Genomic DNA, 25,693 nt, shown 5'->3' with positions numbered 1-25,693 from the left:
GTACCAGCAGAATAGTGAGTGCAGCTCTGGAGTATAATACAGGATGTAACTCAGGATCAGTACAGGATCAGTAATGTAATGTATGTACACAGTGACTGTACCAGCAGAATAGTGAGTGCAGCTCTGGAGTATAATACAGGATGTAACTCAGGATTAGTACAGGATCAGTAATGTAATGTATGTACACAGTGACTGCACCAGCAGAATAGTGAGTGCAGCTCTGGAGTATAATACAGGATGTAACTCAGGATCAGTACAGGATCAGTAATGTAATGTATGCACACAGTGACTGCACCAGCAGAATAGTGAGTGCAGCTCTGGAGTATAATACAGGATGTAACTCAGGATCAGTAATGTAATGTATGTACACAGTGACTGCACCAGCAGAATAGTGAGTGCAGCTCTGGAGTATAATACAGGATGTAACTCAGGATCAGTACAGGATCAGTAATGTAATGTATGCACACAGTGACTGCACCAGCAGAATAGTGAGTGCAGCTCTGGAGTATAATACAGGATGTAACTCAGGATCAGTAATGTAATGTATGTACACAGTGACTGCACCAGCAGAATAGTGAGTGCAGCTCTGGAGTATAATACAGGGTGTAACTCAGGATCAGTAATGTAATGTATGTACACAGTGACTGCACCAGCAGAATAGTGAGTGCAGCTCTGGAGTATAATACAGGATGTAACTCAGGATCAGTAATGTAATGTGTGTACACAGTGACTCCACCTGCAGAATAGTGAGTGCAGCTCTGGGGTATAATATAGGATGTAACTCAGGATCAGTAATGTAATGTATGTACACAGTGACTCCACCTGCAGAATAGTGAGTGCAGCTCTGGAGTATAATACAGGATGTAACTCAGGATCAGTAATGTAATGTATGTACACAGTGACTGCACCAGCAGAATAGTGAGTGCAGCTCTGGGGTATAATACAGGATGTAACTCAGGATCAGTAATGTAATGTATGTACACAGTGACTGCACCAGCAGAATAGTGAGTGCAGCTCTGGAGTATAATACAGGATGTAACTCAGGATCAGTACAGGATCAGTAATGTAATGTATGTACACAGTGACTGCACCAGCAGAATAGTGAGTGCAGCTCTGGAGTATAATACAGGATGTAACTCAGGATCAGTAATGTAATGTATGTACACAGTGACTGCACCAGCAGAATAGTGAGTGCAGCTCTGGAGTATAATACAGGGTGTAACTCAGGATCAGTAATGTAATGTATGTACACAGTGACTCCACCTGCAGAATAGTGAGTGCAGCTCTGGGGTATAATACAGGATGTAACTCAGGATCAGTAATGTAATGTATGTACACAGTGACTGCACCAGCAGAATAGTGAGTGCAGCTCTGGGGTATAATACAGGATGTAACTCAGGATCAGTAATGTAATATATGTACACAGTGACTGCACCAGCAGAATAGTGAGTGCAGCTCTGGGGTATAATACAGGATGTAACTCAGGATCAGTAATGTAATGTATGTACACAGTGACTGCACCAGCAGAATAGTGAGTGCAGCTCTGGAGTATAATACAGGAGGTAACTCAGGATCAGTACAGGATCAGTAATGTAATGTATGTACACAGTGACTCCACAAGCAGAATAGTGAGTGCAGCTCTGGAGTATAATACAGGATGTAACTCAGGATCAGTACAGGATCAGTAATGTAATGTATGTACACAGTGACTGCACAAGCAGAATAGTGAGTGCAGCTCTGGAGTATAATATAGGATGTAACTCAGGATCAGTAATGTAATGTATGTACACAGTGACTCCACAAGCAGAATAGTGAGTGCAGCTCTGGAGTATAATACAGGATGTAACTCAGGATCAGTACAGGATCAGTAATGTAATGTATGTACACAGTGACTGCACCAGCAGAATAGTGAGTGCAGCTCTGGAGTATAATACAGGATGTAACTCAGGATCAGTAATGTAATGTATGTACACAGTGACTGTACCAGCAGAATAGTGAGTGCAGCTCTGGAGTATAATACAGGATGTAACTCAGGATCAGTACAGGATCAGTAATGTAATGTATGTACACAGTGACTGTACCAGCAGAATAGTGAGTGCAGCTCTGGAGTATAATACAGGAGGTAACTCAGGATCAGTACAGGATCAGTAATGTAATGTATGTACACAGTGACGTCACAAGCAGAATAGTGAGTGCAGCTCTGGAGTATAATACAGGATGTAACTCAGGATCAGTAATGTAATGTATGTACACAGTGACTGCACCAGCAGAATAGTGAGTGCAGCTCTGGAGTATAATACAGGATGTAACTCAGGATCAGTAATGTAATGTATGTACACAGTGACTGCACCAGCAGAATAGTGAGTGCAGCTCTGGAGTATAATACAGGATGTAACTCAGGATCAGTACAGGATCAGTAATGTAATGTATGTACACAGTGACTGTACCAGCAGAATAGTGAGTGCAGCTCTGGAGTATAATACAGGATGTAACTCAGGATCAGTACAGGATCAGTAATGTAATGTATGTACACAGTGACTGTACCAGCAGAATAGTGAGTGCAGCTCTGGAGTATAATACAGGATGTAACTCAGGATCAGTACAGGATCAGTAATGTAATGTATGTACACAGTGACTGCACCAGCAGAATAGTGAGTGCAGCTCTGGAGTATAATACAGGATGTAACTCAGGATCAGTACAGGATCAGTAATGTATGTACACAGTGACTGCACCAGCAGAATAGTGAGTGCAGCTCTGGAGTATAATACAGGATGTAACTCAGGATCAGTAATGTAATGTATGTACACAGTGACTGCACCAGCAGAATAGTGAGTGCAGCTCTGGAGTATAATACAGGGTGTAACTCAGGATCAGTAATGTAATGTATGTACACAGTGACTGCACCAGCAGAATAGTGAGTGCAGCTCTGGGGTATAATACAGGATGTAACTCAGGATCAGTAATGTAATATATGTACACAGTGACTGCACCAGCAGAATAGTGAGTGCAGCTCTGGGGTATAATACAGGATGTAACTCAGGATCAGTAATGTAATGTATGTACACAGTGACTGCACCAGCAGAATAGTGAGTGCAGCTCTGGAGTATAATACAGGAGGTAACTCAGGATCAGTACAGGATCAGTAATGTAATGTATGTACACAGTGACTCCACAAGCAGAATAGTGAGTGCAGCTCTGGAGTATAATACAGGATGTAACTCAGGATCAGTACAGGATCAGTAATGTAATGTATGTACACAGTGACTGCACAAGCAGAATAGTGAGTGCAGCTCTGGAGTATAATATAGGATGTAACTCAGGATCAGTAATGTAATGTATGTACACAGTGACTCCACCAGCAGAATATTGAGTGCTGCTCTGGAGTATAATACAGGAGGTAACTCAGGATCAGTAATGTAATGTATGTACACAGTGACTGCACCAGCAGAATAGTGAGTGCAGCTCTGGAGTATAATACAGGAGGTAACTCAGGATCAGTAATGTAATGTATGTACACAGTGACTCCACAAGCAGAATAGTGAGTGCAGCTCTGGAGTATAATACAGGATGTAACTCAGGATCAGTACAGGATCAGTAATGTAATGTATGTACACAGTGACTGCACAAGCAGAATAGTGAGTGCAGCTCTGGAGTATAATACAGGATGTAACTCAGGATCAGTAATGTAATGTATGTACACAGTGACTGCACCAGCAGAATAGTGAGTGCAGCTCTGGAGTATAATACAGGAGGTAACTCAGGATCAGTACAGGATCAGTAATGTAATGTATGTACACAGTGACTGCACAAGCAGAATAGTGAGTGCAGCTCTGGAGTATAATACAGGATGTAACTCAGGATCAGTACAGGATCAGTAATGTAATGTATGTACACAGTGACTGCACAAGCAGAATAGTGAGTGCAGCTCTGGAGTATAATACAGGAGGTAACTCAGGATCAGTACAGGATCAGTAATGTAATGTATGTACACAGTGACTCCACAAGCAGAATAGTGAGTGCAGCTCTGGAGTATAATACAGGATGTAACTCAGGATCAGTAATGTAATGTATGTACACAGTGACTGCACCAGCAGAATAGTGAGTGCAGCTCTGGAGTATAATACAGGGTGTAACTCAGGATCAGTAATGTAATGTATGTACACAGTGACTCCACCTGCAGAATAGTGAGTGCAGCTCTGGGGTATAATACAGGATGTAACTCAGGATCAGTAATGTAATGTATGTACACAGTGACTGCACCAGCAGAATAGTGAGTGCAGCTCTGGGGTATAATACTGGATGTAACTCAGGATCAGTAATGTAATGTATGTACACAGTGACTGCACCAGCAGAATAGTGAGTGCAGCTCTGGAGTATAATACAGGATGTAACTCAGGATCAGTACAGGATCAGTAATGTAATGTATGTACACAGTGACTGCACCAGCAGAATAGTGAGTGCAGCTCTGGAGTATAATACAGGATGTAACTCAGGATCAGTAATGTAATGTATGTACACAGTGACTGTACCAGCAGAATAGTGAGTGCAGCTCTGGAGTATAATACAGGATGTAACTCAGGATCAGTACAGGATCAGTAATGTAATGTATGTACACAGTGACTGTACCAGCAGAATAGTGAGTGCAGCTCTGGAGTATAATACAGGAGGTAACTCAGGATCAGTACAGGATCAGTAATGTAATGTATGTACACAGTGACTCCACAAGCAGAATAGTGAGTGCAGCTCTGGAGTATAATACAGGATGTAACTCAGGATCAGTAATGTAATGTATGTACACAGTGACTGCACCAGCAGAATAGTGAGTGCAGCTCTGGAGTATAATACAGGATGTAACTCAGGATCAGTACAGGATCAGTAATGTAATGTATGTACACAGTGACTGTACCAGCAGAATAGTGAGTGCAGCTCTGGAGTATAATACAGGATGTAACTCAGGATCAGTACAGGATCAGTAATGTAATGTATGTACACAGTGACTGTACCAGCAGAATAGTGAGTGCAGCTCTGGAGTATAATACAGGATGTAACTCAGGATTAGTACAGGATCAGTAATGTAATGTATGTACACAGTGACTGCACCAGCAGAATAGTGAGTGCAGCTCTGGAGTATAATACAGGATGTAACTCAGGATCAGTACAGGATCAGTAATGTAATGTATGTACACAGTGACTGCACCAGCAGAATAGTGAGTGCAGCTCTGGAGTATAATACAGGATGTAACTCAGGATCAGTAATGTAATGTATGTACACAGTGACTGCACCAGCAGAATAGTGAGTGCAGCTCTGGAGTATAATACAGGGTGTAACTCAGGATCAGTAATGTAATGTATGTACACAGTGACTGCACCAGCAGAATAGTGAGTGCAGCTCTGGAGTATAATACAGGATGTAACTCAGGATCAGTACAGGATCAGTAATGTATGTACACAGTGACTGCACCAGCAGAATAGTGAGTGCAGCTCTGGAGTATAATACAGGATGTAACTCAGGATCAGTAATGTAATGTATGTACACAGTGACTGCACCAGCAGAATAGTGAGTGCAGCTCTGGAGTATAATACAGGGTGTAACTCAGGATCAGTAATGTAATGTATGTACACAGTGACTGCACCAGCAGAATAGTGAGTGCAGCTCTGGGGTATAATACAGGATGTAACTCAGGATCAGTAATGTAATATATGTACACAGTGACTGCACCAGCAGAATAGTGAGTGAAGCTCTGGGGTATAATACAGGATGTAACTCAGGATCAGTACAGGATCAGTAATGTAATGTATGTACACAGTGACTGCACCAGCAGAATAGTGAGTGCAGCTCTGGAGTATAATATAGGATGTAACTCAGGATCAGTAATGTAATGTATGTACACAGTGACTCCACCAGCAGAATAGTGAGTGCAGCTCTGGAGTATAATACAGGAGGTAACTCAGGATCAGTAATGTAATGTATGTACACAGTGACTCCACAAGCAGAATAGTGAGTGGAGCTCTGGAGTATAATACAGGATGTAACTCAGGATCAGTACAGGATCAGTAATGTAATGTATGTACACAGTGACTGCACAAGCAGAATAGTGAGTGCAGCTCTGGAGTATAATACAGGATGTAACTCAGGATCAGTAATGTAATGTATGTACACAGTGACTCCACCAGCAGAATATTGAGTGCTGCTCTGGAGTATAATACAGGAGGTAACTCAGGATCAGTAATGTAATGTATGTACACAGTGACTGCACCAGCAGAATAGTGAGTGCAGCTCTGGAGTATAATACAGGAGGTAACTCAGGATCAGTACAGGATCAGTAATGTAATGTATGTACACAGTGACTGCACAAGCAGAATAGTGAGTGCAGCTCTGGAGTATAATACAGGATGTAACTCAGGATCAGTACAGGATCAGTAATGTAATGTATGTACACAGTGACTGCACAAGCAGAATAGTGAGTGCAGCTCTGGAGTATAATACAGGAGGTAACTCAGGATCAGTACAGGATCAGTAATGTAATGTATGTACACAGTGACTCCACAAGCAGAATAGTGAGTGCAGCTCTGGAGTATAATACAGGATGTAACTCAGGATCAGTAATGTAATGTATGTACACAGTGACTGCACCAGCAGAATAGTGAGTGCAGCTCTGGAGTATAATACAGGGTGTAACTCAGGATCAGTAATGTAATGTATGTACACAGTGACTCCACCTGCAGAATAGTGAGTGCAGCTCTGGGGTATAATACAGGATGTAACTCAGGATCAGTAATGTAATGTATGTACACAGTGACTGCACCAGCAGAATAGTGAGTGCAGCTCTGGGGTATAATACAGGATGTAACTCAGGATCAGTAATGTAATGTATGTACACAGTGACTGCACCAGCAGAATAGTGAGTGCAGCTCTGGAGTATAATACAGGATGTAACTCAGGATCAGTACAGGATCAGTAATGTAATGTATGTACACAGTGACTGCACCAGCAGAATAGTGAGTGCAGCTCTGGAGTATAATACAGGATGTAACTCAGGATCAGTAATGTAATGTATGTACACAGTGACTGCACCAGAAGAATAGTGAGTGCAGCTCTGGGGTATAATACAGGATGTAACTCAGGATCAGTAATGTAATGTATGTACACAGTGACTGCACCAGCAGAATAGTGAGTGCAGCTCTGGAGTATAATACAGGATGTAACTCAGGATCAGTACAGGATCAGTAATGTAATGTATGTACACAGTGACTGTACCAGCAGAATAGTGAGTGCAGCTCTGGAGTATAATACAGGATGTAACTCAGGATCAGTACAGGATCAGTAATGTAATGTATGTACACAGTGACTGTACCAGCAGAATAGTGAGTGCAGCTCTGGAGTATAATACAGGAGGTAACTCAGGATCAGTACAGGATCAGTAATGTAATGTATGTACACAGTGACTCCACAAGCAGAATAGTGAGTGCAGCTCTGGAGTATAATACAGGATGTAACTCAGGATCAGTAATGTAATGTATGTACACAGTGACTGCACCAGCAGAATAGTGAGTGCAGCTCTGGAGTATAATACAGGATGTAACTCAGGATCAGTAATGTAATGTATGTACACAGTGACTGCACCAGCAGAATAGTGAGTGCAGCTCTGGAGTATAATACAGGATGTAACTCAGGATCAGTACAGGATCAGTAATGTAATGTATGTACACAGTGACTGTACCAGCAGAATAGTGAGTGCAGCTCTGGAGTATAATACAGGATGTAACTCAGGATCAGTACAGGATCAGTAATGTAATGTATGTACACAGTGACTGTACCAGCAGAATAGTGAGTGCAGCTCTGGAGTATAATACAGGATGTAACTCAGGATTAGTACAGGATCAGTAATGTAATGTATGTACACAGTGACTGCACCAGCAGAATAGTGAGTGCAGCTCTGGAGTATAATACAGGATGTAACTCAGGATCAGTACAGGATCAGTAATGTAATGTATGCACACAGTGACTGCACCAGCAGAATAGTGAGTGCAGCTCTGGAGTATAATACAGGATGTAACTCAGGATCAGTAATGTAATGTATGTACACAGTGACTGCACCAGCAGAATAGTGAGTGCAGCTCTGGAGTATAATACAGGATGTAACTCAGGATCAGTACAGGATCAGTAATGTAATGTATGCACACAGTGACTGCACCAGCAGAATAGTGAGTGCAGCTCTGGAGTATAATACAGGATGTAACTCAGGATCAGTAATGTAATGTATGTACACAGTGACTGCACCAGCAGAATAGTGAGTGCAGCTCTGGAGTATAATACAGGGTGTAACTCAGGATCAGTAATGTAATGTATGTACACAGTGACTGCACCAGCAGAATAGTGAGTGCAGCTCTGGAGTATAATACAGGATGTAACTCAGGATCAGTAATGTAATGTGTGTACACAGTGACTCCACCTGCAGAATAGTGAGTGCAGCTCTGGGGTATAATATAGGATGTAACTCAGGATCAGTAATGTAATGTATGTACACAGTGACTCCACCTGCAGAATAGTGAGTGCAGCTCTGGAGTATAATACAGGATGTAACTCAGGATCAGTAATGTAATGTATGTACACAGTGACTGCACCAGCAGAATAGTGAGTGCAGCTCTGGGGTATAATACAGGATGTAACTCAGGATCAGTAATGTAATGTATGTACACAGTGACTGCACCAGCAGAATAGTGAGTGCAGCTCTGGAGTATAATACAGGATGTAACTCAGGATCAGTACAGGATCAGTAATGTAATGTATGTACACAGTGACTGCACCAGCAGAATAGTGAGTGCAGCTCTGGAGTATAATACAGGATGTAACTCAGGATCAGTAATGTAATGTATGTACACAGTGACTGCACCAGCAGAATAGTGAGTGCAGCTCTGGAGTATAATACAGGGTGTAACTCAGGATCAGTAATGTAATGTATGTACACAGTGACTCCACCTGCAGAATAGTGAGTGCAGCTCTGGGGTATAATACAGGATGTAACTCAGGATCAGTAATGTAATGTATGTACACAGTGACTGCACCAGCAGAATAGTGAGTGCAGCTCTGGGGTATAATACAGGATGTAACTCAGGATCAGTAATGTAATATATGTACACAGTGACTGCACCAGCAGAATAGTGAGTGCAGCTCTGGGGTATAATACAGGATGTAACTCAGGATCAGTAATGTAATGTATGTACACAGTGACTGCACCAGCAGAATAGTGAGTGCAGCTCTGGAGTATAATACAGGAGGTAACTCAGGATCAGTACAGGATCAGTAATGTAATGTATGTACACAGTGACTCCACAAGCAGAATAGTGAGTGCAGCTCTGGAGTATAATACAGGATGTAACTCAGGATCAGTACAGGATCAGTAATGTAATGTATGTACACAGTGACTGCACAAGCAGAATAGTGAGTGCAGCTCTGGAGTATAATATAGGATGTAACTCAGGATCAGTAATGTAATGTATGTACACAGTGACTCCACAAGCAGAATAGTGAGTGCAGCTCTGGAGTATAATACAGGATGTAACTCAGGATCAGTACAGGATCAGTAATGTAATGTATGTACACAGTGACTGCACCAGCAGAATAGTGAGTGCAGCTCTGGAGTATAATACAGGATGTAACTCAGGATCAGTAATGTAATGTATGTACACAGTGACTGTACCAGCAGAATAGTGAGTGCAGCTCTGGAGTATAATACAGGATGTAACTCAGGATCAGTACAGGATCAGTAATGTAATGTATGTACACAGTGACTGTACCAGCAGAATAGTGAGTGCAGCTCTGGAGTATAATACAGGAGGTAACTCAGGATCAGTACAGGATCAGTAATGTAATGTATGTACACAGTGACGTCACAAGCAGAATAGTGAGTGCAGCTCTGGAGTATAATACAGGATGTAACTCAGGATCAGTAATGTAATGTATGTACACAGTGATTGCACCAGCAGAATAGTGAGTGCAGCTCTGGAGTATAATACAGGATGTAACTCAGGATCAGTAATGTAATGTATGTACACAGTGACTGCACCAGCAGAATAGTGAGTGCAGCTCTGGAGTATAATACAGGATGTAACTCAGGATCAGTACAGGATCAGTAATGTAATGTATGTACACAGTGACTGTACCAGCAGAATAGTGAGTGCAGCTCTGGAGTATAATACAGGATGTAACTCAGGATCAGTACAGGATCAGTAATGTAATGTATGTACACAGTGACTGTACCAGCAGAATAGTGAGTGCAGCTCTGGAGTATAATACAGGATGTAACTCAGGATCAGTACAGGATCAGTAATGTATGTACACAGTGACTGCACCAGCAGAATAGTGAGTGCAGCTCTGGAGTATAATACAGGATGTAACTCAGGATCAGTACAGGATCAGTAATGTATGTACACAGTGACTGCACCAGCAGAATAGTGAGTGCAGCTCTGGAGTATAATACAGGATGTAACTCAGGATCAGTAATGTAATGTATGTACACAGTGACTGCACCAGCAGAATAGTGAGTGCAGCTCTGGAGTATAATACAGGGTGTAACTCAGGATCAGTAATGTAATGTATGTACACAGTGACTGCACCAGCAGAATAGTGAGTGCAGCTCTGGGGTATAATACAGGATGTAACTCAGGATCAGTAATGTAATATATGTACACAGTGACTGCACCAGCAGAATAGTGAGTGCAGCTCTGGGGTATAATACAGGATGTAACTCAGGATCAGTAATGTAATGTATGTACACAGTGACTGCACCAGCAGAATAGTGAGTGCAGCTCTGGAGTATAATACAGGAGGTAACTCAGGATCAGTACAGGATCAGTAATGTAATGTATGTACACAGTGACTCCACAAGCAGAATAGTGAGTGCAGCTCTGGAGTATAATACAGGATGTAACTCAGGATCAGTACAGGATCAGTAATGTAATGTATGTACACAGTGACTGCACAAGCAGAATAGTGAGTGCAGCTCTGGAGTATAATATAGGATGTAACTCAGGATCAGTAATGTAATGTATGTACACAGTGACTCCACCAGCAGAATATTGAGTGCTGCTCTGGAGTATAATACAGGAGGTAACTCAGGATCAGTAATGTAATGTATGTACACAGTGACTGCACCAGCAGAATAGTGAGTGCAGCTCTGGAGTATAATACAGGAGGTAACTCAGGATCAGTAATGTAATGTATGTACACAGTGACTCCACAAGCAGAATAGTGAGTGCAGCTCTGGAGTATAATACAGGATGTAACTCAGGATCAGTACAGGATCAGTAATGTAATGTATGTACACAGTGACTGCACAAGCAGAATAGTGAGTGCAGCTCTGGAGTATAATACAGGATGTAACTCAGGATCAGTAATGTAATGTATGTACACAGTGACTGCACCAGCAGAATAGTGAGTGCAGCTCTGGAGTATAATACAGGAGGTAACTCAGGATCAGTACAGGATCAGTAATGTAATGTATGTACACAGTGACTGCACAAGCAGAATAGTGAGTGCAGCTCTGGAGTATAATACAGGATGTAACTCAGGATCAGTACAGGATCAGTAATGTAATGTATGTACACAGTGACTGCACAAGCAGAATAGTGAGTGCAGCTCTGGAGTATAATACAGGAGGTAACTCAGGATCAGTACAGGATCAGTAATGTAATGTATGTACACAGTGACTCCACAAGCAGAATAGTGAGTGCAGCTCTGGAGTATAATACAGGATGTAACTCAGGATCAGTAATGTAATGTATGTACACAGTGACTGCACCAGCAGAATAGTGAGTGCAGCTCTGGAGTATAATACAGGGTGTAACTCAGGATCAGTAATGTAATGTATGTACACAGTGACTCCACCTGCAGAATAGTGAGTGCAGCTCTGGGGTATAATACAGGATGTAACTCAGGATCAGTAATGTAATGTATGTACACAGTGACTGCACCAGCAGAATAGTGAGTGCAGCTCTGGGGTATAATACTGGATGTAACTCAGGATCAGTAATGTAATGTATGTACACAGTGACTGCACCAGCAGAATAGTGAGTGCAGCTCTGGAGTATAATACAGGATGTAACTCAGGATCAGTACAGGATCAGTAATGTAATGTATGTACACAGTGACTGCACCAGCAGAATAGTGAGTGCAGCTCTGGAGTATAATACAGGATGTAACTCAGGATCAGTAATGTAATGTATGTACACAGTGACTGTACCAGCAGAATAGTGAGTGCAGCTCTGGAGTATAATACAGGATGTAACTCAGGATCAGTACAGGATCAGTAATGTAATGTATGTACACAGTGACTGTACCAGCAGAATAGTGAGTGCAGCTCTGGAGTATAATACAGGAGGTAACTCAGGATCAGTACAGGATCAGTAATGTAATGTATGTACACAGTGACTCCACAAGCAGAATAGTGAGTGCAGCTCTGGAGTATAATACAGGATGTAACTCAGGATCAGTAATGTAATGTATGTACACAGTGACTGCACCAGCAGAATAGTGAGTGCAGCTCTGGAGTATAATACAGGATGTAACTCAGGATCAGTACAGGATCAGTAATGTAATGTATGTACACAGTGACTGTACCAGCAGAATAGTGAGTGCAGCTCTGGAGTATAATACAGGATGTAACTCAGGATCAGTACAGGATCAGTAATGTAATGTATGTACACAGTGACTGTACCAGCAGAATAGTGAGTGCAGCTCTGGAGTATAATACAGGATGTAACTCAGGATTAGTACAGGATCAGTAATGTAATGTATGTACACAGTGACTGCACCAGCAGAATAGTGAGTGCAGCTCTGGAGTATAATACAGGATGTAACTCAGGATCAGTACAGGATCAGTAATGTAATGTATGTACACAGTGACTGCACCAGCAGAATAGTGAGTGCAGCTCTGGAGTATAATACAGGATGTAACTCAGGATCAGTAATGTAATGTATGTACACAGTGACTGCACCAGCAGAATAGTGAGTGCAGCTCTGGAGTATAATACAGGGTGTAACTCAGGATCAGTAATGTAATGTATGTACACAGTGACTCCACCTGCAGAATAGTGAGTGCAGCTCTGGGGTATAATATAGGATGTAACTCAGGATCAGTAATGTAATGTATGTACACAGTGACTCCACCTGCAGAATAGTGAGTGCAGCTCTGGAGTATAATACAGGATGTAACTCAGGATCAGTAATGTAATGTATGTACACAGTGACTGCACCAGCAGAATAGTGAGTGCAGCTCTGGGGTATAATACAGGATGTAACTCAGGATCAGTAATGTAATGTATGTACACAGTGACTGCACCAGCAGAATAGTGAGTGCAGCTCTGGAGTATAATACAGGATGTAACTCAGGATCAGTACAGGATCAGTAATGTAATGTATGTACACAGTGACTGCACCAGCAGAATAGTGAGTGCAGCTCTGGAGTATAATACAGGATGTAACTCAGGATCAGTAATGTAATGTATGTACACAGTGACTGCACCAGCAGAATAGTGAGTGCAGCTCTGGAGTATAATACAGGGTGTAACTCAGGATCAGTAATGTAATGTATGTACACAGTGACTCCACCTGCAGAATAGTGAGTGCAGCTCTGGGGTATAATACAGGATGTAACTCAGGATCAGTAATGTAATGTATGTACACAGTGACTGCACCAGCAGAATAGTGAGTGCAGCTCTGGGGTATAATACAGGATGTAACTCAGGATCAGTAATGTAATATATGTACACAGTGACTGCACCAGCAGAATAGTGAGTGCAGCTCTGGGGTATAATACAGGATGTAACTCAGGATCAGTAATGTAATGTATGTACACAGTGACTGCACCAGCAGAATAGTGAGTGCAGCTCTGGAGTATAATACAGGAGGTAACTCAGGATCAGTACAGGATCAGTAATGTAATGTATGTACACAGTGACTCCACAAGCAGAATAGTGAGTGCAGCTCTGGAGTATAATACAGGATGTAACTCAGGATCAGTACAGGATCAGTAATGTAATGTATGTACACAGTGACTGCACAAGCAGAATAGTGAGTGCAGCTCTGGAGTATAATATAGGATGTAACTCAGGATCAGTAATGTAATGTATGTACACAGTGACTCCACCAGCAGAATATTGAGTGCTGCTCTGGAGTATAATACAGGAGGTAACTCAGGATCAGTAATGTAATGTATGTACACAGTGACTGCACCAGCAGAATAGTGAGTGCAGCTCTGGAGTATAATACAGGAGGTAACTCAGGATCAGTAATGTAATGTATGTACACAGTGACTGCACCAGCAGAATAGTGAGTGCAGCTCTGGAGTATAATACAGGATGTAACTCAGGATCAGTACAGGATCAGTAATGTAATGTATGTACACAGTGACTGTACCAGCAGAATAGTGAGTGCAGCTCTGGAGTATAATACAGGATGTAACTCAGGATCAGTACAGGATCAGTAATGTAATGTATGTACACAGTGACTGTACCAGCAGAATAGTGAGTGCAGCTCTGGAGTATAATACAGGATGTAACTCAGGATCAGTACAGGATCAGTAATGTAATGTATGTACACAGTGACTGCACCAGCAGAATAGTGAGTGCAGCTCTGGAGTATAATACAGGATGTAACTCAGGATCAGTACAGGATCAGTAATGTAATGTATGTACACAGTGACTGCACCAGCAGAATAGTGAGTGCAGCTCTGGAGTATAATACAGGGTGTAACTCAGGATCAGTAATGTAATGTATGTACACAGTGACTGCACCAGCAGAATAGTGAGTGCAGCTCTGGGGTATAATACAGGATGTAACTCAGGATCAGTAATGTAATGTATGTACACAGTGACTGCACCAGCAGAATAGTGAGTGCAGCTCTGGAGTATAATACAGGATGTAACTCAGGATCAGTACAGGATCAGTAATGTAATGTATGTACACAGTGACTGCACCAGCAGAATAGTGAGTGCAGCTCTGGAGTATAATACAGGATGTAACTCAGGATCAGTAATGTAATGTATGTACACAGTGACTGCACCAGCAGAATAGTGAGTGCAGCTCTGGAGTATAATACAGGGTGTAACTCAGGATCAGTAATGTAATGTATGTACACAGTGACTGCACCAGCAGAATAGTGAGTGCAGCTCTGGAGTATAATACAGGAGGTAACTCAGGATCAGTACAGGATCAGTAATGTAATGTATGTACACAGTGACTCCACAAGCAGAATAGTGAGTGCAGCTCTGGAGTATAATACAGGATGTAACTCAGGATCAGTACAGGATCAGTAATGTAATGTATGTACACAGTGACTGCACAAGCAGAATAGTGAGTGCAGCTCTGGAGTATAATATAGGATGTAACTCAGGATCAGTAATGTAATGTATGTACACAGTGACTCCACCAGCAGAATATTGAGTGCTGCTCTGGAGTATAATACAGGAGGTAACTCAGGATCAGTAATGTAATGTATGTACACAGTGACTGCACCAGCAGAATAGTGAGTGCAGCTCTGGAGTATAATACAGGAGGTAACTCAGGATCAGTAATGTAATGTATGTACACAGTGACTCCACAAGCAGAATAGTGAGTGCAGCTCTGGAGTATAATACAGGATGTAACTCAGGATCAGTACAGGATCAGTAATGTAATGTATGTACACAGTGACTGCACAAGCAGAATAGTGAGTGCAGCTCTGGAGTATAATACAGGATGTAACTCAGGATCAGTAATGTAATGTATGTACACAGTGACTCCACCAGCAGAATATTGAGTGCTGCTCTGGAGTATAATACAGGAGGTAACTCAGGATCAGTACAGGATCAGTAATGTAATGTATGTACACAGTGACTGCACCAGCAGAATAGTGAGTGCAGCTCTGGAGTATAATACAGGATGTAACTCAGGATCAGTACAGGATCAGTAATGTAATGTATGTACACAGTGACTGCACAAGCAGAATATTGAGTGCAGCTCTGGAGTATAATACAGGAGGTAACTCAGGATCAGTACAGGATCAGTAATGTAATGTATGTACACAGTGACTCCACCAGCAGAATATTGAGTGCTGCTCTGGAGTATAATACAGGAGGTAACTCAGGATCAGTAATGTAATGTATGTACACAGTGACTGTACCAGCAGAATAGTGAGTGCAGCTCTGGAGTATAATACAGGATGTAACCCAGGATCAGTACAGGATCAGTAATGTAATGTATGTACACAGTGACTGCACCAGCAGAATAGTGAGTGCAGCTCTGGAGTATAATACAGGAGGTAACTCAGGATCAGTACAGGATCAGTAATGTAATGTATGTACACAGTGACTCCACAAGCAGAATAGTGAGTGCAGCTCTGGAGTATAATACAGGATGTAACTCAGGATCAGTAATGTAATGTATGTACACAGTGACTCCACCTGCAGAATAGTGAGTGCAGCTCTGGGGTATAATACAGGATGTAACTCAGGATCAGTAATGTAATGTATGTACACAGTGACTGCACCAGCAGAATAGTGAGTGCAGCTCTGGGGTATAATACAGGATGTAACTCAGGATCAGTAATGCAATGTATGTACACAGTGACTGCACCAGCAGAATAGTGAGTGCAGCTCTGGAGTATAATACAGGATGTAACTCAGGATCAGTACAGGATCAGTAATGTAATGTATGTACACAGTGACTGCACCAGCAGAATAGTGAGTGCAGCTCTGGAGTATAATACAGGATGTAACTCAGGATCAGTAATGTAATGTATGTACACAGTGACTGCACCAGCAGAATAGTGAGTGCAGCTCTGGAGTATAATACAGGGTGTAACTCAGGATCAGTAATGTAATGTATGTACACAGTGACTCCACCTGCAAAATAGTGAGTGCAGCTCTGGGGTATAATACAGGATGTAACTCAGGATCAGTAATGTAATATATGTACACAGTGACTGCACCAGCAGAATAGTGAGTGCAGCTCTGGGGTATAATACAGGATGTAACTCAGGATCAGTAATGTAATGTATGTACACAGTGACTGCACCAGCAGAATAGTGAGTGCAGCTCTGGAGTATAATACAGGAGGTAACTCAGGATCAGTACAGGATCAGTAATGTATGTACACAGTGACTGCACCAGCAGAATAGTGAGTGCAGCTCTGGAGTATAATACAGGATGTAACTCAGGATCAGTACAGGATCAGTAATGTAATGTATGTACACAGTGACTGCACAAGCAGAATATTGAGTGCAGCTCTGGAGTATAATACAGGAGGTAACTCAGGATCAGTAATGTAATGTATGTACACAGTGACTGCACAAGCAGAATAGTGAGTGCAGCTCTGGAGTATAATACAGGATGTAACTCAGGATCAGTAATGTAATGTATGTACACAGTGACTGCACCAGCAGAATAGTGAGTGCAGCTCTGGAGTATAATACAGGGTGTAACTCAGGATCAGTAATGTAATGTATGTACACAGTGACTCCACCTGCAGAATAGTGAGTGCAGCTCTGGGGTATAATACAGGATGTAACTCAGGATCAGTAATGTAATATATGTACACAGTGACTGCACCAGCAGAATAGTGAGTGCAGCTCTGGGGTATAATACAGGATGTAACTCAGGATCAGTAATGTAATGTATGTACACAGTGACTGCACCAGCAGAATAGTGAGTGCAGCTCTGGAGTATAATACAGGAGGTAACTCAGGATCAGTACAGGATCAGTAATGTAATGTGTGTACACAGTGACTCCACAAGCAGAATAGTGAGTGCAGCTCTGGAGTATAATACAGGATGTAACTCAGGATCAGTACAGGATCAGTAATGTAATGTATGTACACAGTGACTGCACCAGCAGAATAGTGAGTGCAGCTCTGGAGTATAATACAGGATGTAACTCAGGATCAGTAATGTAATGTATGTACACAGTGACTCCACCAGCAGAATATTGAGTGCTGCTCTGGAGTATAATACAGGAGGTAACTCAGGATCAGTAATGTAATGTATGTACACAGTGACTGCACCAGCAGAATAGTGAGTGCAGCTCTGGAGTATAATACAGGAGGTAACTCAGGATCAGTACAGGATCAGTAATGTATGTACACAGTGACTGCACCAGCAGAATAGTGAGTGCAGCTCTGGAGTATAATACAGGATGTAACTCAGGATCAGTACAGGATCAGTAATGTAATGTATGTACACAGTGACTGCACAAGCAGAATATTGAGTGCAGCTCTGGAGTATAATACAGGAGGTAACTCAGGATCAGTAATGTAATGTATGTACACAGTGACTGCACAAGCAGAATAGTGAGTGCAGCTCTGGAGTATAATACAGGAGGTAACTCAGGATCAGTAATGTAATGTATGTACACAGTGACTCCACCAGCAGAATAGTGAGTGCAGCTCTGGAGTATAATACAGGAGGTAACTCAGGATCAGTACAGGATCAGTAATGTAATGTATGTACACAGTGACTGCACCAGCAGAATAGTAAGTGCAGCTCTGGAGTATAATACAGGATGTAACCTGGGATCAGTACAGGACCAGTAATGTAATGTATGTACACAGTGACTGCACCAGCAGAATAGTGAGAGCAGCTCTGGAGTATAATACAGGATGTAACTCAGGATCAGTAATGTAATGTATGTACACAGTGACTGCACCAGCAGAATAGTGAGTGCAGCTCTGGAGTATAATACAGGATGTAACTCAGGATCAGTAATGTAATGTATGTACACAGTGACTGCACCAGCAGAATAGTGAGTGCAGCTCTGGAGTATAATACAGGATGTAACTCAGGATCAGTAATGTAATGTAGGTACACAGTGACTCCACCAGCAGAATATTGAGTGCTGCTCTGGAGTATAATACAGGATGTAACTCAGGATCAGTAATGTAATGTATGTACACAGTGACTGCACCAGCAGAATAGTGAGCGCAGCTCTGGAGTATAATCCAGGCTCTTAAACTCCCAAATATTCTATGTCTCATAGCAATGTGTAACTTCTAGCCTATTAGGAGTGTAGGAAATCTGGGTGTCTGTATAGTGGCAGTTGTACTAGAGGTCACCCACCTTTCTTAGAGTCAGAAGAACAGACTCATGCATTTGTCCTCACATCCCCATCACCCTGTTGGTATGTAACCTTTAGAGGGCTATGCAGCGGGCACATCACACTGGCTGGATGGAAAGGACACAGTGTGCCAGTGACGTCTGTGTGAGCGCTGCACAGCCGGCCCATTGTCTGCATGACTCTTATGGAGTCTGCAGCTCATTATTCTTATGATGGGACCCTCGGTACAAATACTACGTCTCATTCTGCAGCCCAGACCTACACACAAGCCTGTGTCACTGGTTCCCGAGCAAGCAAGATGGCTTGGCATGACCTTACCACGACCGGGCACATGGTCTCTTAATTGTAGCTTTGTGCGGAGAACAAGGCGACTGAATCACCAGTGCAATGGCCATAATTAATTACCCTTTGAAGTCGTATAGTGCGGCCTCCTCCATGGGGGCTAGGACATAGCCATACTGAAGTACTGTATGGGATTTCTGTATTCTCACAGTCATGTATGAACCTCAGATTGGAGGCATTTTCAGCTGCATATGTCAATGATTCAATGAGGTTTCACTCAAATTGGACCCTCTGTACAAAACGTGACCAAGTTACAGCAGCAGCTCTCAGAGGCTCCGGAGCTGTTATTTAGTCACAAACTCCTCCCATCAAATTTTTTGTCTACTTAAAGGGGTTTTCCCCATGTTCATAAAAAGGGTATTGTTGGATAGAGCTAGAAAATGCAAACAATTTTGCAACTTACTACTTCTTAAAATTTTCAGCCGTTCTTGAGATATTAACATTTTTGTTTTGTTTACAGCTTGTTGCCTTGGAGACCGACCACCGCAGCTAGACAGAAGAACACATGCAGTGCTTACAAGCTCTTTTCTATTAAGCTTGTAAGCACCGTTTTGAAGTTGGCCAGGATCACTGGAACATGCTGTCCCCTCCTAATACCAGCCAGCCTCATCGCCTGACTTGTAAGTTAGACAGCAGTGGTGGTCGGTTTCCTCGGCAACAAGTTGTAAACAAACAAAAAAAAAAAAGTGCTAATATCTCAAGAACGGGTGAAAATTTTAACAAGGAGTAAATTGCATAAGTGATTCTTTTTACAAGCTCTATCCAACAATATCCATCTATAAGACAGGAAAAACACTTTAAATGGGTATTTCCATTTAGTGTAGGTGATGATAGGTGGCGTCACACCTCAGGGATGGCCGTGGTGCTGTGAACAACTTTCAGCCTCCTTTCTCCCTAAAAAGGGGAAGACTCTCACCTGTAGGGCATTGGAATGGTCGTTCTGACAGGCCAACTCCTGCTCCACTTCGGAGACCTCCATTAGGTGGCGCTCACTCACAAGCCGCGACAGTTCACCCACCACAGTCACGTGTTTGGACACCGTGCCGGACATTTTCTTGAACTGAGGGTAGTTTTCGACAAAAGCCTGAAAGAGAAGCAACCAACAAAGAAGTCCTCCATTACTGCAGTATGTAGTAAGTACAAAGGTAGCAACAAGGGCCTCAGTGGGCCCCCGGCTGCCATGTTGATCCATTAGCACCCTGCGATCACTTGGTGGGAAAGCAATGAGGCATCCTTTTATCTAATCTCTTAAATGTTACGGCACCTAAGGGACCAGGATAAAGCTTTTACATACTCGATGGCACGGGCTAAACTCCAGAGATAGCGCCGTCCACAGAACTGTACGGCAGACCACGCTGACCTCCCCTCCAGATCTGCACAAAGCAGAGATGAAGGACCTGACTGCCACCTAGTGGTAGAATAGCAGAATGCAGTACGAACTAAAATTGCCAATTAGTAAAGTACATTTTAATATTTCCAAAAATATGGAAGCACAGAAGAACCCATCATGACACAATGACATACAATCCAGTCCAGAATAGATCCTTGAATTGGTACAAACCAGGAATAACCTTGTAAGTAAGCCAGAGTGTCTGCGAACATTCAGCTGCCGCATTTTGTGATTACCGGCCCGATCACATCGCAGGAAATTATCAGTTTGGGTCATGTAAAGTCTCCTACCTTCATGTCAGAGATAGACTCCAGCTTCTGCTGCTCCTTAGGTTTCTTCCGTTGGAAATCTTCCATCAGGTTCTTAATGTTGGTCCCAATCTCTCCGAAATTCATGTACATGTTCTGCGAAAAAAGGGAAAGAAGAGCATCTCGTTACGGCTCAATCAGACCCGTTGGCGTGGTCTGATTTACTCCGCCGCTTACGTTGGCGTAGAACTCGTCGTTCTCCGCGGACAGCACCACTTCCTTCAGATCCTTGCTGATTCCTGGCACACGCGACAGGTCGATACGGTTGTTGTTGATGCCCAGTAACTCATGGACCATAGCCTGGTACGTCCACTGTCCGAGCACAGAGAAAATATATCTGTAAGTAACGCATTGTGGGGTTTTCTGGCACCATTCATTTTCTCTACGTTAGTGGAGGGCAGAAAGGAAAAAGCCAAGCAGCTCAGCCCTTTTCGAAGACTGGTATTCAAGCTCCGTCCTGGCCATGTGCCCACCTGGTTGAGTAGAGGCGTAATGGCATCGTCAGAGCGCTCCAGGATGAGAAGAAGAGGTGGCACCTCCGTGCGTCGGAAATCAAACAGCTCATACTCCTTAGTAATGACTTGCTGCAGAGAAAAGGAACAAAAAGTGAGTCTGCGGGTCAGCTGCGCCATGGACATCAGTCAGCAGTGACCGGCACCCACCTTCACACCCTCCGCCAGCCTCTTGGCCATGTCTGATGACAGCTGATATCGGATCATCGGACATTTCTTCAGGGAGAGGAGCAGAGCGGTCAGTCCTTGTGTGGTTCTGGATAGCTGGATGGGATCCCAGTTCCTGCCCTAGAACAAAGAAGATAACAGGGGAGGGGGGTGGGGGTTACACCCACGGAGACCCTCACTGCGGTTTACAATACGCATAGGGTTAATATTACCTGGTAGCAGCCGACTATGTTTAGAGAGAAGACGTGAGGGTTCACCGCAATGTAATCTCCATAAAACTCCTGCAAGAAAAAATATCAAGAAGCAAGAAAATACAACCTAACATAACTAACACCGGCATATATACACCATACATCCATAAACATAATCCCCATATACTGCAGGACCTGACACAGGTGTCCACTGACCTGCACTTCTGCCACCACCTCCTGCTCATCCGCCTCAGCCAGAGACTTCACATCACTCTTACTGATTACATTGCTAAAATCTGAAATATAAAATACATTATAACCTATATTATAGAAACGGCACTGTACAAGAGTCACAGGACTCCCTGATCCTGTATTATACTCCAGAGCTGCACTCACTATTCTGCTGGTGCAGTCACTGTGTACATACATTACATTACTGATCCTCAGTTACATCCTGTATTATACCCCAGAGCTGCACTCACTATTCTGCTGGTGCAGTCACTGTGTACATACATTACATTACTGATCCAGTACTGATCCTGAGTTACATGCTGTATTATACTCCAGAGCTGCACTCACTATTCTAATGGTGCAGTCACTGTGCACATACATTACATTACTGATCCTCAGTTACATCCTGTATTATACTCCAGAGCTGCACTCACTATTCTGCTGGTGCAGTCACTGTGTACATACATTACATTACTGATCCTGTACTGATCCTGAGTTACTTCCTGTATTATACCCCAGAGCTGCACTCACTATTCTGCTGGTGGAGTCACTGTGTACATACATTATATTACTGATCCTGTACTGATCCTGAGTTACATCCTGTATTATACTCCAGAGCTGCACTCACTATTCTGCTGGTGCAGTCACTGTGTACATACATTGCATTACTGATCCTGTACTGAACCCGAGTTACATCCTGTATTATACTCCAGAGCTGCACTCACTATTCTGCTGGTGGAGTCACTGTGTACATACATTACATTACTGATCCTGAGTTACATCCTGTATTATACCCCAGAGCTGCACTCACTATTCTGCTGGTGGAGTCACTGTGTACATACATTATATTACTGATCCTGTACTGACCCTGAGTTACATCCTGTATTATACTCCAGAGCTGCACTCACTATTCTGCTGGTGCAGTCACTGTGTACATACATTACATTACTGATCCTGAGTTACATCCTGTATTATACCCCAGAGCTGCACTCACTATTCTGCTGGAGCAGTCACTGTGTACATACATTACATTACTGATCCTGAGTTACATCCTGTATTATACTCCAGAGCTGCACTCACTATTCTGCTGGTGCAGTCACTGTGTACATACATTACATTACTGATCCGGAGTTACATCCTGTATTATACTCCAGAGCTGCACTCACTATTCTGTGGGGAATCCTGACATATACTCACATAGAAAGTAGACGCTGTACTTCGGCCTCCGTAACTCCTTGATCAGGTAGTCAACGTTTTCCTTTTAAATAGAATGGAATGAAACTGTGGTTTAAAACCATTCACAACCAATCAGAATACAGCTTTCATTTCTAGAGGGTTGTAATGGTGCCCCATAGTCACATTAGTTAAAGGGAATCTGTCCCCCCTGGGAGATATCAGACCTCTACTATGGCCATACAGGATATAGAAAAGTAAATCTATACATACCTGTATGGCCGATAGTAGAGGTTTGATTGCAGAGAAAAGCACTTTAATCAAATCTTTTTTGTACAGGTTTGGCATCCGGGGGACGTGAAGCAATCCCCGCCTATGTGCTTATTATTCCCACAAATCCCCGCCTATATACTTTATTATCATATTCCCCCCTCCCCTGCACGTCACAGGGTCCTGTGATGTGCACCGTGCTCCCTGACTTCCTGGGCATGCGCAGAGCGCCGCTCACATAGAGCTCACATAGAGCTCACATAGAGCTCACATAGAGCTCACATAGAGCTCACATAGAGCTCACATAGAGCTCACATAGAGCGCGCTTTGTTCCCTCCCAGCCCCGTCTGCCTGTGCACTTCACCGCAGATTTCTACTGCGCAGGCACCGAGAAGTGACAGTGACTCGCCGGCCCCTGCGCAAAAGAACCCTGCGGCGCAGAGCACAGAGAGATGGGGCCGGGAGGGAACAAAGTGCGCTCTATGTGAACTCTATGTGAACTCTATGTGAGCTCTATGTGAACTCTATGTGAACTCTATGTGAACTCTATGTGAACTCTATGTGAACTCTATGTGAACTCTATGTGAACTCTATGTGAGCGGCACTTTGCGCATGCCCAGGAAGTCAAGGAGCACAGTGCACATCACAGGACCCTGTGACGTGTAAGGGAGGGGGGGATATGATAATTAAGCATATAGGAGGGATTTGGGGGAATAAGAAGCGCATAGGCGGGGATTGCTTCCCGTCCCCCGGACGCCAAACCTGTACAAAATAGAATTGATTAAAGTGCTTTTCTCTGCAATCAGACGTCTACTATGGGCCATACAGGTATGTATAGATTCACTCTTCTATACCCTGTATGCCCATAGTAGAGGTCTGATAACTCCCAGGGGGCGACAGACTCCCTTTAATGGCGTCAGTAACTGGGGGTGACCACCAGGCACTAGACTGAAGTCAGGACTTTATCTTATGCAGGGACTCCCAGAAAAACACAGTAGTGGAGGGCTTGAGACCTTCAGAGAGTTCTTTATTAGTAGCCAAACTGAAGCCCCTCACTGATCAGCCCTACCCCCGACTGTGGCAGCAGTGACCCCATTACCTTGGTGGGCCTCAGGAAACAGATGGCCTTCAGGTGCTTCATGCTCTCCCGGTTGGCCGAGTCGATGCGCTCGAACAGGTAGACCTCCTTCTGTAGGATCTCAGACTGGGTGTAGACCATGCTGACCACGCTGGTCTGTAGAGATCAGTCACATGATAAGAGTTCTGTACACAGCTCACAGCTAAAGCTGCACATAACAGTGGCCAGTTTGGTCTGCCATTTGGCTTGTGGGACCACTACACGTTAGATCACTGGATCACATTCGCCAGTGGGGTCTCATGAGGAAATACACTATATCAGCTCCTCAAGAGCGTATACGAGCACACTGGCCCCGCCCCCGAGGAGCAGAGCTGACATATAAGCCAATCAGAAACCTTTCCTCCTGCAAAACCTTTTTAAGTGCCGATAACAATTAGTGATTGAAGATCTCAGCAGTCCATGTGTGACCCCCACATGACTAAAGGCTAATATGCAAATCCCATGTACACTGGCACATTGTGTGCCCGCTCTCACCGTCTCCCTGTCCATCAGCAGCACCTTCATGCCCGGCCCGCTGTCCTCGATCATCTTGGACACATACTGCTTGACTGCCAGCACCACGTTCATGATCGGCCACACTCAGCGCCCCGATGTCAGCTGTGATCGGCCACATACACCTTCTCTTCCGGGTGTGGCCGCAAAGGAAGCTGGGAGTTGTAGGAATCCGGGCTGTGTGGAAAACTAGGAAGGGGACCACGCCGACGTCACCGCGTCACGTGAAGCATGCCGGGAATTGTAGTCATGTATGCTGATCAGGCGACACAGGGGGGAGAGAGAGAGAGAGAGAGAGAGAGAGAGATAGAGAGAGAGAGAGAGAGAGAGATAGAGATAGATAGATATAGAGAGAGAGAGAGAGAGAGAGAGAGAGAGAGAGAGTGCGAG

General features: G+C 43.4%; 1 protein-coding gene across 1 annotated transcript in view; it reads right to left on the bottom strand.

Moving 5' to 3' along the window:
* VPS45 (vacuolar protein sorting 45 homolog) overlaps window positions 1-25,488 on the bottom strand; it is a 55,281-nt gene extending 29,793 nt beyond the window's left edge. Inside the window, exons 1-10 of the mRNA XM_073639422.1 lie at window positions 25,286-25,488; window positions 24,773-24,907; window positions 23,428-23,488; window positions 22,216-22,295; window positions 22,021-22,089; window positions 21,791-21,928; window positions 21,602-21,712; window positions 21,306-21,440; window positions 21,111-21,224; window positions 20,347-20,514 (exon numbers count right to left, since the gene is read on the bottom strand). Of these exons, the coding sequence (XP_073495523.1) occupies window positions 20,347-20,514; window positions 21,111-21,224; window positions 21,306-21,440; window positions 21,602-21,712; window positions 21,791-21,928; window positions 22,021-22,089; window positions 22,216-22,295; window positions 23,428-23,488; window positions 24,773-24,907; window positions 25,286-25,378 (1,104 nt within the window). The 5' untranslated portion in view covers window positions 25,379-25,488. The remainder of the gene's footprint in view (window positions 1-20,346; window positions 20,515-21,110; window positions 21,225-21,305; window positions 21,441-21,601; window positions 21,713-21,790; window positions 21,929-22,020; window positions 22,090-22,215; window positions 22,296-23,427; window positions 23,489-24,772; window positions 24,908-25,285) is intronic.
* Between the last annotated feature and the right edge of the window lie 205 nt (window positions 25,489-25,693).

Source organism: Phyllobates terribilis, unplaced genomic scaffold (assembly GCF_046119375.1).
Source record: "Phyllobates terribilis strain yellow unplaced genomic scaffold, ASM4611937v1 Scaffold_7__3_contigs__length_470593459, whole genome shotgun sequence".
NCBI classification, from domain to species: Eukaryota; Metazoa; Chordata; class Amphibia; order Anura; family Dendrobatidae; genus Phyllobates; species Phyllobates terribilis.
This window is presented reverse-complemented; position numbering and strand designations above follow the sequence as displayed.